Source organism: Arvicola amphibius, chromosome 7 (assembly GCF_903992535.2).
Source record: "Arvicola amphibius chromosome 7, mArvAmp1.2, whole genome shotgun sequence".
NCBI lineage: Eukaryota > Metazoa > Chordata > Mammalia > Rodentia > Cricetidae > Arvicola > Arvicola amphibius.
Genome location: NC_052053.1, coordinates 35,536,583 through 35,553,992, shown reverse-complemented (window position 1 = coordinate 35,553,992; position 17,410 = coordinate 35,536,583). Strand labels below are relative to the sequence as shown.

General features: G+C 47.7%; 1 protein-coding gene across 2 annotated transcripts in view; it reads right to left on the bottom strand.

The window, feature by feature from the left end:
• Positions 1-12,909, bottom strand: part of Zeb2 (zinc finger E-box binding homeobox 2) — a 127,522-nt gene extending 114,613 nt beyond the window's left edge. The window contains exons 1-2 of one of the 2 annotated variants that reach the window (XM_038336311.1): positions 12,514-12,909; positions 9,761-9,902 (exon numbers count right to left, since the gene is read on the bottom strand). In XM_038336311.1, coding sequence (XP_038192239.1) covers positions 9,761-9,833 — 73 coding nt within the window. In that variant the 5' untranslated portion in view covers positions 9,834-9,902; positions 12,514-12,909. Of the gene's footprint in view, positions 1-9,760; positions 9,903-10,749; positions 10,881-12,513 lie in introns of those variants that run through there. The other variant, XM_038336313.1, reaches the window with a different exon arrangement.
• Between the last annotated feature and the right edge of the window lie 4,501 nt (positions 12,910-17,410).

Sequence of the window (17,410 nt, the reverse complement as noted above, 5' to 3'; positions counted from 1 at the left end):
TGAAAGCCCATGTGACTGTATAAGCAAGCCTGCGGTGCCCACTGCTACCGGGCATAGCTTTATCTGCTCTCATACTTTCTTCGGTCACAAACACACAGTTATCTGATGAAGCATCGATCATTTTCCTTCTCCTCTCTCTATTCGGCTCCTCTAACTTTCCTGTCAGAAGCCTGAAAAAAAAAATCTGCAGTTACTGTAGCTGAGGGGAGACAAAGTTTAACTTATGGGTTGGCAATTGGAGAATAATTCATGAGCAGATTTCTAGCAAATTATATGATTTGCTAAATTTTGGTCTTTGATTTATATTTATGTACTCCTGCTACTGCTATAAGGTTGTGCCAGCCTCAATTAGATCATGAATGAGATCATTTTAATTCAGCCCCCCCAAACTGTGACCTGACCATGGTCTGAAAGTGTTCAAAAAGTAATTTTAAGCCTCCTTTTGATTTGAAAAGGAATACTGCATGCTTGGTCGTTCATACAAATAACATAAAACTTAATTATTGGATGATTTGGCAGAGGATCTTCTTGCCAAACAACAGTCAATGCCAGCTACTGTGAAGCTGGCGTTACCCAGGCCCTAGCCCACAGCCCCCTTGTGTATGGGTGTTTGTTCATTGTGTCTTAGGGCAAGATATTCCAGCTAGGATTCACGGCTCTGGGATGCAGGGTGCAACCCAAAGGGTGCACCGTATTTATAACTCCAGTTAAAAAATGCTGTCTCACCTAGAAGGGAAGTAGATCTGCGCTGTCAAATCACCAGGAGGCTGCGACAAAGGGAGCTTGCAGCCTGACACACGGTGTAACAACATAGCAAACACCTTTAATTCTGTCATGTCTCATACCCTTTACTTTCTCACACATCTATGGCTGCTCGAACGTTGACACCTACACTCTCTTTCGAAACTAAATAAGGCGATCTTATTTAAGCCCAAATGCAACACCTGTAAAGTTATTCTTGTGCCCAACAAAAAATAACCATTAACTTCTTCCTCAAAAAAAAAAAAAAAAAAGAAAAGAAAAAGAAAAAGAAAAAACTCTCTGCTTGTTCTGCAAAGGCTTGAGCTGGTAACCGGTGGCCCCAGGGCTCAACTCCCAGCTTCACATGACCTCTCAGCTCTGACACACAGAAAGGCAAGACTTCCCCTTCCCAAGGATGCTAGGGTGGGGAGACCGTGACTGTCCCATTGGCCTTTACAGCTTCTCGAGCTGCAGCCCCTTTCTTCATCACAACTTCCACACTTCTGGTGTCTTCCATAGTAAGAAGCAAGGCCCCAGCTGCTCCATTCCCTCTAGCGACCAGCGTCTAATATTTTAAAAGCTAGAAATGAAAATAGCTTTTCTAAAGATATTTCTTGGAATATTTAATGCGCTGTCTTGACTCCCTTTCTCTATCTTTTTTTTTCCTTGCCAATTATAAACCACCATTTGGAGGGCTTATGAGCAATGTAAGTCCACCTCATCTAATTAAGCCGCATTGTTTTAAAAGCTTGAACAGTTTTCATGTCTACAGGACTTGTCTGAATAATAAAGTGCTAGAGCCAGGATTCTGAGTGTCTGTGGAGAGCCAGGATTTCATCTGCTGAGTGCAAAGGGCCAGGCACTGAAAGAGTTAACCCGCATTGCTGGGTAGGTTAATATCACAGCTGCCCGGTACCTCACTTAACAAAAGCCTCCTTTTGCAAACAGACTCCCACCCCCCCCCCACCCCCAGTGTCCAAAGGTGTTTACTGAAGTAAATCTGCCTAAATCCTTCATTGCTTGAGTCATGGGGGTGGATAGGAGGGGTGGAAGGTGTAGGGCTAATCTCTTTTTGTAAATTCTGTAAATCTTCTGGGAAAAAGGGGGAAAAAAACCCTAGGAATCTGTGTCACATGCCCATGTACAACTCCTAATGTGTCCATTCCTGTACCACATGGGGGTTGGAAAAGTCACCCATATCAAACAGTTCTCTCTTTTGGGGAAAGCCTGTATGTCCAAGGGTGTGTGTGTGTGGGGGGGGGGGTTGCATTGTGCATGTGATCTAATTGTCGAGGAAGAACTGTTGGTATCTTAAAAGTGGTTTCAGAAAGTGGAAAAAAAAAGACAAGATCGTTCTACAGCAAGATAATATACTCAAAAGTTGTCACGAGAGGGACCTGCTTTTGCCGTGGTCTTGTTCCGGTATCATCAGCTGCATGTTACTTTTGCATGTTGAAAATGGAGACAAATAACCAGGGAAACCTGACAGGTCTGCCTCCGAGGGTTTAAACAATTCCCAGCAAGAAGGAGCCCTTTAGGCACGAACTTTCTCTGTCAAGAAAACGTGAATACCACCAGCCCCTCCCTACCAATCCTGAAGCATCCAGTTTGAGATACAAAAAGGCCTGTCATCTCACAAATGTTAAACATACTAAAAAAATCTGAAAAAAAAAGTATGGAGAAGGTGTGAAAAACGTGGCACTTTACAGCCCTCAAAGCTTTTTAAAATAGAACAACTTTTCCCCCTAAAATTCTTTTCAGAGATTTTTTTTCCTTTTTGGCTCATCTGAGAGTTTCTTTCTTGGCTTTTTTCCCCTTTCATTTGAAAATATGAATTATCATAAAAAGTCAGGGTTGGGGGGAGAGAATGGGAAAGTCTTTTCCAGTTTTCCTGAGGTTTTTCTTTTTTCTTCTTTTTGTCTGTGTTCAGGCTGTGCACCAGCCCCTTCAGCCAGACCAGGGCTGGTTCTCCAAGCCCGCCCCTTCCCGCCCACCCTCCACTGCTCTCGCCTCCTAGGTCATGTGGTAAACAATCATAGTTATTAAGGCCAAATTGTAAGTAGCATTCGAGAGTGGGAAGTCTGCACACCTGACCCCCCAAATCTAACAGGCTTCTGGGGTAGAATTCAATCCCTCTCTTAACACTTTTTACCTCAAGTGGAGAGGTGGCCATGAATAGTACAGACATGCCATCTTGTAACACTATATGCCTGTCAGGAGGGACAGGCAGGGTTGAGCATCAGCTATATAAGGCTGGTAACTAGGGGAAGGCCCAACAAACAGCCACAAACACCTAAGTTACTTTACTGAGCCCCTATCCTCTACTGCCCCTCTCTCTCTCTCTCTCTCTCTCTCTCTCTCTCTCTCTCTCTCTCTTTTCATCTTGGCTTTCTGTGGCAGAATGCAAATGGAGCCTGCCGGCGGTGAAGGGCTGAATTGTGATTAAGAAGAAGAAGAGCTCCTTTCTTTGTTCTCCCCTCAGGGGATGTTTACTGGGAGAGACACAGCGGATCAGATATGAAAGGCATTCAGGTCAGCATTGATGTGAGCGAAAGTGAAATCATACCTAAGGCATTCAAAAGACCGCCGTGTCAGGGGTTCAGCTAACGGTGCAGCTACTGTGTGTCTTCCCAGAGAGGCAGAAAACCCTTCCACTGACTGGCGACTTCTTTTTCCCCTAATTTGCTACAAAATTATAAGCGCTCCCCCCACCCCATTTGCTTCTCACCACACGACACAACAGTGAGGATTTTCTCTCCTCCTGGACCACACACAAAACCAGACCAACTTCTAATGATGGTATTACATAAATGAACCAGCAAGGCACCAATCCGATCTGTGAAAGATTTTTAAACAGGTGTACTCGCGTGGGCTCGTGTAGATATATGATACGCAGGAGAGAATTGAGAGGAGAGAAAACTCCAAAAGACACATGCATGGATGGCTTTTCCTGTCAGCACCCTGACAGGAAACACAATACACGCACGCACGCACGCACGCACGCACACACACACACACACACACACACAGAGAGAGAGAGAGAGAGAGAGAGAGAGAGAGAGAGAGAGAGAGAACACCTTAAATGAAATCCTTTATTTACTTTGTAATTACTAGTTACACTTTTCTTGAGAGCTTTCACTCTGACACAACTGTCACCCAGATAAAAGTATTTGGCACACAGCTCATGGAGGCAAGGCTTCTTGAAGCCTGATGATTATTATCGTTGTTTTTCCTCTAAAAACTGTTTGATGAAGAAATCCTTGGATCTTACTTTTAAAAGTTTACAGTCCCCACAGCCCAAATAGTCATTCAATAGGTTCACCCCCCACCCCAGTGGTAAGCTGATGATGTTGGCACAAACAGAGCTGTATAAATATATACAAAATTCACAAATCACAGCAAACACACTCACAACAAGGAGGTGCCTGGATGCTTCAAGGCTCAAAAATTAAAAGAAAAATCACATTATCTTCTGGTTGCTTAAGAAATAAAGAAACGGGGCTGTGTTTCTTGGTTTTGCTCACCCTTCTCTCTGCTCTGAATTCTATTCTTCCACATTCACGTCTTGGCTGAAAAGAATATTTGGGTTTATGTTCACATCTGCTTTTGTAGTGACATTTTACATATTTTCAACTAGTGTTTCTGCACCACAGATTTTCCTCCTTTATCTCTTTGCTCTAAAAAGACAAGCAAAGAGCAATCAAAAAGGTGTCTGACTTGGCCATTCAGACAATTGCCCCCTTGTGGGAATGCGGGGATGAATGGTACAGTGGACACCCAGCACCATTGACGTTATAAACATGTAAATGAAACACATTAGCGCAGACAATCAATTGTCTGTGAGCATTGCAAACCTGCACTCCCTCTCTCTGTGACAGGCACAAAATAGTGTCTACCTTGGGAAGCCACAGTGCTGGAGAGGAGCAGGACAAAGAGTCTCCTTTCACATAGAAGAAAATGCACCTTCAGAGCCTTGGAAGAATGCAGATGACAAAGAGCGCTGGAAGGAAAAGCACCCCCCTGCCCGCCACCCACCCCCCGCCCCAGCCCCGGAATAATCAGGGTCCTGTTAGAGAGCTAGAGCAGCCTCCAGCCTTCATTCCTACCTTCAGGGAAAGCACACTTTCTCTCCCAACCCCAGGAAAATATGGCATCAGGGTCTTGAACAACCTCTTGTAATTTTTCTTTAAGCAAATTAAGAAAGAGAGAATGAAGGGGAAGAATGTGAACCCTATGACCGAGCTGTTTACCAGGGAGCTGCAGTCTAGGTTTTCCCCCACGTTTGAAAATAAAGGCGAAAAGATGTGAAATCATTTTCACTTGACAGCAGAACGACATTACAAAGTTTCAAACCTTGAAGGCTACCCCTTCTCCCTGGTGGACCGGCACAGCACGGATGCCACCAGGCTGGCGGCTGGCTCCGCTGCGAAGCAAAGCACGTGTCTACCCCAATTGGCTTAGTTTTTCCAAACCCAAATAAAACAAATAGATCAGTCTAGATAACATAGCCCCCAGCCTTGTGTGTGCAGCGTCTCCACAGAGAGAACAGGATGGAGATGGATCTCTCTGGAGCACCCTCAAAACTGGTACCTGACGTATATAGAGCCTGAGAGCATTCAAAGTAAGGAAACAGGCTCCCTAGAAGAAGCTCATGAACTTTACGAAAGCGACTTGCCAAAGATTTCCACTGTTGCAGAGATGGGTAAGTTGTAACTACTGACAGCCTGAAGGGCACTGTCTTGCTTTGATATGGATAGAGGGTCTCTCACTCCCAGTGGCCCACCCCTACTTCACCTCTGAGGGAGGGGAGGTGAAAGCCTCCTCTCGAGAAGGGGTTGATTGCAGTCCCTTTTCTTTCCATTTAAGCACCTCTGCACTGGTAGCAGCTTCTCCATCCCCACTGCCTCTGAGCTTCAGTAACAGCACCTCTACTCCCTTCAAAAAAGTGGAAAGGAGTGAAGATTTCTTTTAAGCAGGGAGAATCATTTCTGCTCATCTGATTGCTTCTCCCCACGACATTCAACTTGAGTACTTTTCTTTGTAAACTGAAAATCAGAGAGCAAAGGTGTTTGGTAAAAGCTGCCCTGCCTGCCCGCCCCCACCTCCTAGCCCACAGCACCCAAACCTTTAAGTAGAAACTTCGAAGCAAAAATCAAGCTAACTTTTCCTTCCTTCTTTCATTTCCTTCTTCTCCCTTCCTAATTCAGTTTTCCCTTAGAAGACAACTTCATTCCTTCCTCTGAAACAGTCAGCCCAGCGATTTCATTTTTGTTACAACGTGCATACGCCTGTGTGATTTTTTCCAGAGGCTGATGGTGGGACGCAGGGGAACTGGGGAGGCAGGCCCCCTCTCTTCACAGAAGGTTGTTAATCAAGAAGACACTGGAGCATCCCAGGACCTGCTGCCTAAATCAAGGGGTGAAAGCAACAAACTTTGCAAGTTACAAAGTGGCAGTGGTGGCAGACTGCAGTCCTTCTACTGTGGAGTGCTCATTCCTGCCTCCAAGGCTATGTGGAGATAGTGGGGTATAATCAGAGGACCATGGCGAGGGGGGGAGGGCTGGCATTCCCCCTCCTCTCCAGCCTTAGTGAAAGTGTTACAAAGTGAGTCAGGCGGTAGAGGATCATCTGACTGAACTTTCTTGAAACCTACACACATTCTTGTCTGCTGGCTATTTGCTTTTTGCCTCCTTCCCCTAGCCCCACTCCCCTTTTCCTCCCTGAACATCTTATTTTCTAGGAAGAGATTTCCTGCTTTCCCTGTGGGCGAAAGGAGAGGAACTACTAGCCATGGGTTAACTTGGTCTTGGCACTGTCTTTGCTAGTCATCTTGCTGGCCTGAGAATATTGGGAGGTTGGATTTTTAGATTGCTCCTCTCTTTCTATATTTATGTCCCCTGATCTGCCTTCTTGTCCTCGGCTTTTATAAAAATAATAGCACACATCACCACCTTCTAGGCCAAGGTTTTGGCCAGCCACACACGGACTGTTTTGCCGGTTTTGTTTCCTTGTCATTTAGTCTATACATACATATACGGTTGACTTCATTAAAATTATATAAAGTGCCATTTCAGGTCTTGGGCCTCCCCCCTCGCAGCTTCTACTTCTACGATTATTGTTGCTATTATTCCTTTCCAGGAATTTCTATATGATGCTGATAAGCATCATCATATTTAGTGTTATCAGCAAAGACACAAGCTCAAAAGTGACATCTTTTCCATGAATCCAGGAGAGAAGAAAAACCCACTCAGTTCAGATAAATCCTGGCAATTCCCAAAGGAAAATGCATTGGGTATGTATTTGATGAAAAAGAAAATGAAAGAGGCATGGGGGGGTGCCTCTCCTACCTGCTTCTCAAGACCTGGACACTGCTAAGTCAGATTAAACCCAATGAAAACACTGACAAGTCCCCAGCTCACAGCACATTTTCTCATAGACACTTTGGAAAAAGAGAAAGGTAACAGTCTAAGTCAGAGAAGCCGGCAATAGACAGACTAGCTACTGAGTGTTTAGGGTTTGGGATAAATGCCTGAAAATAGTAATTCAACTGTATCCACCTCAGAGATGGGAAGCTTGTCCCCAAATCGTGACTGCTCATAGGAAATGGTTGGTGTCCCTGACCGCATCCCTCCCTCCCTGGGACACTGTGTTACCTGGGAGGCCCCAATAGCCTGTGCCACCAGAGTTCCCAGGGAGCCTGGATCTCTCCCTGTCCCCAAACTGGGCTGTGGCCTGACCTCCCTGCTGGAGCCAAGTTGGTATTTCACAGTAATAGCATGTAGGGAGTGTAAGGAGGAAGAACAAGAAGAAACAAACACTTCAAACAGTCTTTACTGCAGAAGAAAAGAATACTTCTGGTAGCCTAGCTTTTAAATCTCATTCTCTCCTCTCTCTCGAATTTCTCTCTCTCTCTCTCTCTCTCTCTCTCTCTCTCTCTCTCCCCCTCTCTCTCTCTTTCTCTCTCTCTCAGAAAAATAACAGTTTAACGTGGGGGTGGGTGGGGGGGTGGCTTCATGACAAAGCTTTTGTTATCCAGATGATCAGCGACTGCTTCAGATACTTGTAAGGGGGGAAGCCCCACAACAGACATTGATTTTAGAAAATCAATAACTAACATTTAATAAAGGGAACAGAGGAAACACAAGAGAGGAGAGGGGAACATTGGATGTAATTTTAGTGTCTACTAAATTACCCAGAGATGGAGAAGGGGAGGTCTCCTGTATAAGGACCACCTTAAATAATGCCAGGCAGCAATGAAGAAAAAATTAAATTAAAAGAGAGACACACGCACACACTTAAAAGGAGGTTGCCTGAACCGAATCTTGGGGACCAGCTTGGAATATATTATTGTCCTTGTTTTTTGTAATACCAAGCCAAGCAAACAGATCAAAGACAGCACAAAGAGGAAAGGCAGGATAATATAACGTACAGTTTTTGACTAAAATTCCTCTGTCACCCCCCCCATATGGTTCTCCACCTCCACCACAACAAGCAAAAGACATAACACACACACACACACACACACACACACACACACACACACGGAGAGGGGTGAGAGAGGAAGATTATTCGTCTCTAAGCAGAATTCTTAAGTCTTTGTGTTTGACGCCCTCCAGCACCCCCAGACTCCCACACTGCACCCCCAGCCCCCACCCCGCCAACCCTCTGCACGCGGTGCAGGATTGAGACAGGCTAGGGGGGCGCACAATTGTCCTCTCTAGTGGAAAGTTGTTCCAAGTGGGCCCGGAGAGTACCCGCTAGGAGCAGGCTTGGGGGAGCGAGAACCCGGGCGTGTGCTACGACCCTAGTGCCCAGCCCGGGAGCGTCTACACCGCCCGCGCCCGCTAAGCGGGCTGAGAGCGAAAGGAGAGTGAAGTTTCCTTTCCGATTCTCATTCTCGGCTGGAGCGGCTGGATGGCTTGTTTGTTTTGAGGGGATGTTCCCCCCTCCCCGTTTCTTTTCATTTTTTTCTTTTTAAAACTCTGTATCCTCCGTCAGCACCCACCCCCCCCTGAACCCTCTGTCGTCCCCCAACTCTCTCCCCTCCCCCAAGCTCCTTCCGCGCACTTGCCAATCACTTTTCTCTTTTATTCCCACGATTTTGTTTGGGGGTAATACCTAGGGGGTCTCTCTCTCTCTCTCTCTCTCTCTCTCTCTCTCTCTCTCTCACACACACACACACACACACACACACACACACACACACACACACACACACTTCCACAGTCTCTCCAAAATGGACCTAAACTCTCACATACACACCCCTTTAATCTGCCATCTCTGGTCCCCTCGTACCCCCATCTCTTTCCTCCTTCCTGACTCAGCCTGGATAACGGGCTCCTCCGGGATTTTTCTGGCCGTGGAGCAAGTGCTGGGAAAAGTCTCTCTTCTCCCTACTCTCTGGCCAGGAGCGGGGCCTGAGCCTGCTGCAGAGGAGCTGGTTCCTCAGCCCGCAGCTCCCGGCCCGTCCCTCCTACCCTCGGGTCCCCGCATCCGGCCAGGGCCCGCTGCCCGCGGACCGTTACTTGGCGCACTTAGAGGCGGCCGGGCGACTCCGGCAAGAAACTTTGAGGCTGGCGGAGACACAGTCTCCGGTCCCCTCCCTCGCCCTCGCCGCCCTTCTGCCACCCTCGCCCGCGCCCCTTAGTCCAGCGCGCCCGGGTGCCGGAGCCCCCGCCCTGTCCTCGCCGGCCGCTCCTGCCGCGGGGCCGGGGACCTGCGGGCCCGGGAACCGAGCAGGCGGAGGCGGCGGGGGAGCCGGGGCCGCGGTGAGGGGCACAGGTCCGATGGGCAGCACTCGGAAAAGCCCCCAATCGCCCGGCGCTCACTTGGCCCGGCACTTGCTCAACTCCCCCCCGGTGCAGCGGCCGCGCGTGGGGCTTCGGCGCTGGCCGCCGAGGGAGGTTCGCCCGCGAGCCCCAGGCGCCGCCACCGGCTTCCTTCTCCCTCTCCCCCCCCCTTCCCCCCGGTCTCCGGCCGCAGAGTGGCCCGGAAAAGTTTGGTTCGGGCCTCTTCTTACCGTTTTTCCTCCTGGGATTGGCTTGTTTGCGCCTCTTGCACCGGGGGCCATCCGCCATGATCGGCTGCTTCATTGATAAGAGCGGATCAGATGGCAGTTCGCATGGACTCGGCGCCCTGCTTCGGCAGCACGCAGGCTCGATCTAGCAACCAAACACAGCGACAATGTGGGCATCGCCCGCGCCCATTGAAACGCGCGCGGGCCGCCCAGGGGAGCCGGGCCAGGGCCCGGGTGAGCACCCATCCGCGCCCCCAGCGCCAAAGTGAAACTTCGGCGGCCCCCTCCCCGCCCCCCACCCCCAGCCTTGGCCCCGAGGCGCTTTGTGTTGTTAGTTTGGTGTGTTGCACTCGCGAGGGGATCAGAGACAAGAATTACATCTTCAAAATGAGTCATAACTCCTGACCGCATGAGGGAATGCACACAGCGGTACAGTAAGACTGCTTGACTCAAGCCTAGGCGGACCCCTTCCTCCGAAAAGTCCTCAGCCGGGCTCGGGAACTTGGGGAGGGGGTCTTTCGGGCTCATCTTTTCTCATTCCTCCTCCGACCCCCCATTCCCAAGAGGAAAAAAAAGTAACAAACAAGGCAAAACAGCCCTTGGATGAAGCACACTCGGGGAAATTGATAATAGTAATTACAGGAAGCCCACTCGCCCCGCGACCCCTCCCCTCCCCTTAGGAGTTTATCGAGGCACTGTCTCTTTCCCCCTACACCCTCCGCCCCCAAATTAAGATTTCCCATTTTACCCGGCAAAAGAAATATAATTATAAGGCTCTCTGGACATTGTTCCTCCCCCAACGCCACCACTTGGACAATATTTACTTAAGTCCCCCCCCACACACACATGTTCCCCCACACTGATTTCCTTAAATTCTTCCAGTAGAATTTTTTTTCCTCTCAAGAAAGGAAAGAGAAAGTCCGTAGCCACGATGGCAACACTTTTAAGTTGTTCTAAATGATCGTATTCTTTTGGCTTCGAAACTTTTGTACCTAAAAATCGAGGGAGGCGCTGCATTTTTTCAGCTGAAACTGTCAAAACTTGGAGAAGGGGAACCTCGGAGGCAGGCCGGAGAAGAGGAGAACCCTGAAACTCCGCGGGGTGGGAAGATGCTATGCCTCGAGGATTAGTTTAAACAGTGGGCTATAAAAGATGTAACAGATGCAAACTGTAACACAAGGGCCATTAACCCTTTCTCTGCCGCCCAGCACGCCCAGTCCCTACACCCTGCACCTATTGTCTCCGGTGCTACAAGCTTTGCGGAAAACCTGGAAAGTGAGTATCAGTTTCCGCACATTTGCTGAGCGGGGGTGAAGGGGGGCAGAGAGAAGGGGAAGTGGGTGTTGTAGAAAGCACTTTAAATATACCTAGGCACACAGCGTAGACTTTCAAGTTTGACACATTAAAAAATCATTTCTTGTCTGTCTTATTAATTTGAAATTGTTGGGGCTGCGGGGGTGGAGGGGAAGAGAAATCCTGAAATAAAGCAATGGCCACACAAGCTTCTGGGATGAAACAGCTGTCTTGTCTGTATTTCTACTGAGACTCACACACCATGGCATATCAAATATATATTTAATAAAGTAAGTTTTATGAGCCAGGATGTGTGTGAGGAAAAGCCATGGCATTTGTACTGTAAACTTTATCTGTGGATATTATTCATAACTCTGGAGAAAGCAATCTTGCCATCTTCATTATAAGGGTAGCATGTAAAACATGTAAGTAGGTGGGAGATAATCACATTTACGTTAGCGGGGCTCACCACTGTGGCTGAAAATCTTGTACTCTCTCCTTTAACTTTTCAGTCCCAAAGTCTGGAATAATGTGTGTGTGTGTGTGTGTGTGTGTGTGTGTGTGTGTGTGTGTGTGTGAAAGAGAGACAGAGAGAGGGAGGGAGAGTGAATGAGAGAGAAATCCATGAAATTTATGTGTGTATATTACTTGGTCTTTTAAAATAAAATTTCAAAGTTATCTTAATTTTAACCCTGATGCCCTGACAGCAGTTTTCTCCCCAGCTGTAGTAATCCCCCCCCCACTTTGGTAAACGACTCAAGTTCTAAGAGGACTTTCACTTCTTTATTTATAATCACAGAAGTGAGGTGTTACTTCACACACACGTACACACACACACACACACACACACACACACAAAGAATGAAATAAAGAAATGAAACTCGCTAAGCAGACAAAAACAGGCAAGTTTCTGCTTAGGAAACAGCCTTCCCCCGGTGGGAAAGGTTAGGCTGACATGTCTAAGAGAAGGGCTTACTCCCCGAATTTGGTAGATCTATCTCGAGTAAGTTTTATAATTATTAACAGGTATTTGCAAAGTTTTAATGGCTGGATGTAATGAATTGGAACTCGGTGTGAAAACAAAGCAGAAAGCTTCTCCACTTGATGAGTTTTTATCCCAGCCATACAGTTCTCAACAAAACTTTTACTAGGCTATGGAGCAAAAAGCACCTTCGGTTACCTGAATGGACAGGTACAGGGCAAATTATTGAGGGAAGGGGGGGCAAAGAAGGGGAAAGGAAAGAGAGAGTAAGAGAGAGCAAGAGAAAGCAAAGAAGCCACTATTGGGAAAAGCCTGCCACCAAGGAGCTAAAACCACCTGAAATTCCCTGCCCACAGACACCCGGCTCACTTCAGACTAACATCCCCACTCAAAATGAGAAAATTAGAAAAGGAGGATGGGGCAAGCACACCAGGAAAAAAGGATAAAAAGAGGGGGAAAAAGAAGGGGGAGGGAAACCTACCTGCGAAGTCTTGTTTGTAGTTTTGGCCAGAAATGGTGAGAAGAAAAAGCATGAAGAAGCCGCGAAGTGTGGGGGAGAAAAAGGTGGAGGCGAAGAAACAGCTCCCGGAGCAAACTGTACAAAACCTCGCCAAGAGTGTCGGGAGGCAGGACCGTTATTCCTGCCGAGCAGGTTAGAACTGATCTCTTTTCGGCCACTCCAGGAAACACAAACCTGGGGACGGACTGACGTGTTACGCCTCTTCTAATGACATTTTTTTCTTTTTCTTTTCTGTAGGGGAGAGAAGAGAGACCCTGAAACACGCGCCACCTATCTTTGTGGGGAGGGATAATTGAAGCGCCCTGAGCGTGAGCATCATGTGAAAACGTGATCGCCAAGTTTCTCTCTGGGAAAGGATCTGGGATAGATTATACCTTGAAGTCTCCGCAAACGCTTTAGTGGAAGAAATGAAATTCCACCTCCCTCCCTTCCTCTCTCCCCCCCCCCCCCCCCCCCCCCCCCCCCCCCCCCCCCCCCCCCCCCCCCCGCCAAGCCTTTGGCATCATTATCCTCATCACTAAATCCTGCAGAGTACTGGGCGGAAAACGGTGCACACCATTCACAGAACTGGAGAACTCCGAGGGGCGAAAGTTAAAGGGAAAAAGATCTTGGGTCTTCCATGCAAATCTCTTTTCTTATACAGATATCCCTGATGAGTAGGCTTGAGGCGCACATCCAGTTGTATGGATACCTAAAGCCCCGTTTTTTGGAACTAAATTCTTGCCCTTTCTCTTAATTACATTTTTTTTTAAAGATGCCAGAGCCAGGGGAGGAAAATGCTACTTGTGCACTGCATTTTAAGATCTTAAGGGTGTGTGTGTGTGTGTGTGTGTGTGTGTGTGTGTGACAGAGAGAGAGAGAGAGAGAGAGAGAGAGAGAGAGAGAGAGAGAGAGAGAGAGAGAGAGAGAGAGAGATTTTCTGAATTGGATCCCTATTAAAAGAACTTTTGCATTTTAATAAAGGGTCTCTAGATTAACACAGAGCAGTACTAGGTTGGCCAATCTCTGGATTGCTCTACAACTCATGCAGACAACACTACTAAGTAAGATGGTCTAGGGCAGGAAAAAGGAGAAAGACCAAAAAAGCTTAGGTGAATAGAAAGAAGAGGGTGACATTAAACTGTGTGGGGTCGAAGTTTTGGAGTTCACATTCTTTGATATTGCAATTAAAGTAAAATTAAAAAGAAAAGACTCCACCTTAGCTCTGAAGGGATTGGTTATGCAAATATGTAAGGGATTTCCTGGAGAATACAGCTTTCTACTGTATGGTTAATTAAATAATCACTCAAAAGCTTCCAACGTGACGCTTCTGTCGTAATCCAATCAGGTTACATAGGTCCTAAACAAGAAAGATATTTTCCACATCTGGAACTCAGCAATTTAGCAAGTACTGCACATTATTAACCAATTCAGAGCCCACTTCCCAGGGGAATTTTTTTGAAGTTTAAGTGTTCTTAACCAATGCTCTGCTGTTTTGTTAATCAAAAAGCTGGTTTACACTGCACATAATTGGAACTAATATAGAAGTAAATAAAGACAGCCAAATTCGAGGATGCTCTGTACCAGCATCTAACAGCAAAGGAAGAAACTGCTTTGCCTCAACAGCTCAGGCTCAATTTCTTAAAGTACTAAGAGACCCCTCCCCAATTCCTCTAAACAGGGAAAGTATTTAAGAACCTCAAAGCCCAGATAAACGGCCAGCCTCTCAGCTTGTAGGCTCCTCCTGTAAAGGTGAATGTGGAGGTGTGACGAGGACCAAGCAGCTGCTGCCGCTTATCAGTCTTCCTGGCTTTAATACTGTCAAATATGTCATAGTGCTCTGCTTTCAGTCTGAAGGAACCTGAAACAAATAATACCCTGATCCAACACTAGACTTTTTCCTCATATTAAGACAAACTGCTTTGAACTGTGCTTTGAATGTGTGCCTACAGCAAGACTTTGAATGCAAGAGTCACTGGCGATTGCACTCAAAGGAGGGGAAAGCCACCATAGGGGCTGCCACATCCACACTCCCAGAGCTATAGGGCTTTGTATTTTGCATGTTTATTTTTCAGTGGTGGTGGGGGGAGGGTAATAGCCACCCAGCATGACCACAGCTAGATTTCATTCTAGGGTGCAAGAAGGCGGATTTTCACAGTTGGTTACACACTCACCTCTCTCCTAATTTGAGCATTTACAACGAGAATGATTGGATAAATTAATTTCCTCCTTAGCCCCATCACAGAGAAAGTACCTATAGAGGATCTATAGGTTGTAGAGATTTTCAGTCAAAGACGGTTAATAAGAAAGATTTTCATCGTGGATTAAACACATTAGCCCCATATTTACATTTCTCACGCTATCTTGTATCTGTGCTAGATATATGTGAGACTTATCAAGTTTCCTCCTCTAAGATTTATCATTACGGTTCATATCTTCTTTCCTTCCTTCTCTTTCCTTAAAAAAAAAAAATGCAGAGACCAGCTTTCTCACAAAGTGTGCTTTAAGCCTCCCTCTCCCACTGCGGAGGAATAAGGAGCCCGTTGTAGGGAGTGATTACTGACAAGACCCTTCTGCAGACACCCAGGTACTTTTTTTTTTTTTTTTTTTTTTTTAAGCTCAGACACATTGGTGCAAAGGCACAATGAGACCATAGTGCCAGTCGAACACATAGCTAACAAACCACTGTCTTTATCATGGACATAAAATGTCTTCTTACTTGAGATCTGACTAAATACACTGCTGACTTTTTGTTTTTTATTAAAAACACCCAATTATCTGATTACCTTGGGCTCAGTCATCGCTCGAGTGCCAGGAGACGGGCCCTCAATAGTTTGCACTGACTTTCGACATGTTTTTCTATTTATTTGGTACAGAAAAACAACAACAAAACAAAACCAACTTCAATGTCCTAGGTTCCCATGAAGGTGGACGTTTGGGTGGTGGCGCGGGAAAGATCGCGAGGGCTGAGCGTAGGGCTAGGTGGCCCACTGCCCTTGCCTGGCACGCCCCCTCCCCAAGCTTTTGACTGAGAGTGTTCCCACTATCACAGAAGCAGCAAGACCAGAGGAAGCTGGAATATAAATTTGTTCGGAACACTCCTTCGGTCCCAGGGCCAGGTCAGGGACAATGGGGACCGTGGGATCCACATAATACGGGAGCCCAGGATGAAAAAGTCCAGAGGGACCAGGGACCTCTCTGAGGCTCCTCACGTAGCAAAACAAGTCCTGCGAAGGGAAGGACTGGCTCCTTTTCGAACTGTTTTCCGCGTTAATAATTCACTTCGAGATTAGCGCAGGCGAAAGGGATTCAAATAACAGATACATGCAAATGCGAAATAATATTGACATCGACATTGGAGGGAAAATAATTCTCAAGGGTTTCCTTGGATAAAACTAACTGCTCCCATCAGGACCTTCCCACCCCCGCCCCCCAGGCAGTGAGGAGGACACCCTTTTGTTTTCTAGTTCCCGGCTGCGGACCCGGAGTCTGTCCCCCCATTCACCTCTCTATCTGTCAATTTCCTCAACTTTCATAGCCGCTCCCCCGCCCCCACTCCTCTCGCTGGCCCAGAGGCCCGAAGAGGTACGTTTCTGCCCTTGAACACACAAGCTGAAGAATTCAAATTTGGCCAGAGCTAATGATTTAAAACAAAACAAAACAAAAACAAAAAACAAACTGTGTTTATTTTGTACCATGTGGGGAAAATAAAAAAAAAAAAGGAATCTATTCTGGTTTAGAAATGGAATTGGTTTTTCCTTTAGAGGAATTATTTCAGTCCTGTACTGCTATGCAGGAAGTGGGTAACTTCTTTTAGAGTTGCGAGCAAAGGCTGATATCCCGGACCCCTGGATTAGGTGTATGGGAGGGGGGGAGGGGGAGACGGCGGGGTCCGAGCAAAGCCAAACGGTTTTCTCACGTGCAAACTCGCAATCCAATCCATTCGGAGTTGAGCCTAGGATAGGAGGGGGAAAAGCCTATTTAAAAAAAAAAAATTGGAGCGTCTAGGAGAAGTCCTTTCAAACAAAACCAAAACAAGACCGGAGAGCCGGAGACCGTCCCGCACCTCCCCGCTGCGAGGCCCTCAGGCTGTGGAATCTCGCACGTCACCTAGCCCCAGCGGGGCGACCAGCTGAGGATTTTATTTTCCTATTTTATTTGAAGTAAAGGCTGCACCTCGGCTGCGGGGTGTTTGCCAACGTCTCTCCTGACAGGAACCAGCAAACTTCAGGACTCAAATGAGCATCTTAATTTATTGATGCAAAGCAGGTCTGCTCGCAGTTTCCCCATCCCCGGCGCGCTCGCTCGCCCGCACCCCCCCCCCCAACCTATCCCCCCAACCCCCCCCCCCCCCGCGAACTTCGCTCCCTCCGTCAGTCCCGGAGCACGTGGGGGGCTCGCGGGCCCGCCGCCCTCCTCGGCACACACCCGACCCCGCCCTGGCACCGCGCGACCCCCGCCCCGCTCCCGGTCAGCTGACCTGGCTCGCCGGCCTGCTCCCCGCCCGCCGCCCAGTTTCCGGTCCCCCGGGTCCGCGAGCCCCGCTCCGCGAGGAAGCAGCGGCGGCCGGGAGGTGATGCAGGGGGCTGATTATCATGAGAAAGGCTGTGCCTAGCCTCCTCCACGCGACTGTCAATCTCACAAAAAAAAAAAAAAAAAAAAAAAAAAAGGGGGGGTGGTGGTGGTGGTGGCGGTGGTGGAAGGAAAGGGGCTCTGGAGGAGTCACCAGAAAACTTGCAGCAAGTTAGATGCGACGCAGGCCCGAGGAGGTGGCTTTCGCCTCAACTTGGAAGGCTGGGCATTAAGGGTGCGGACGCCAGCAGCCTCGCCAGGGGATTGGAAACCCAAATCTCCCTCCTTCCTTTCCTCTTGCCCTCCT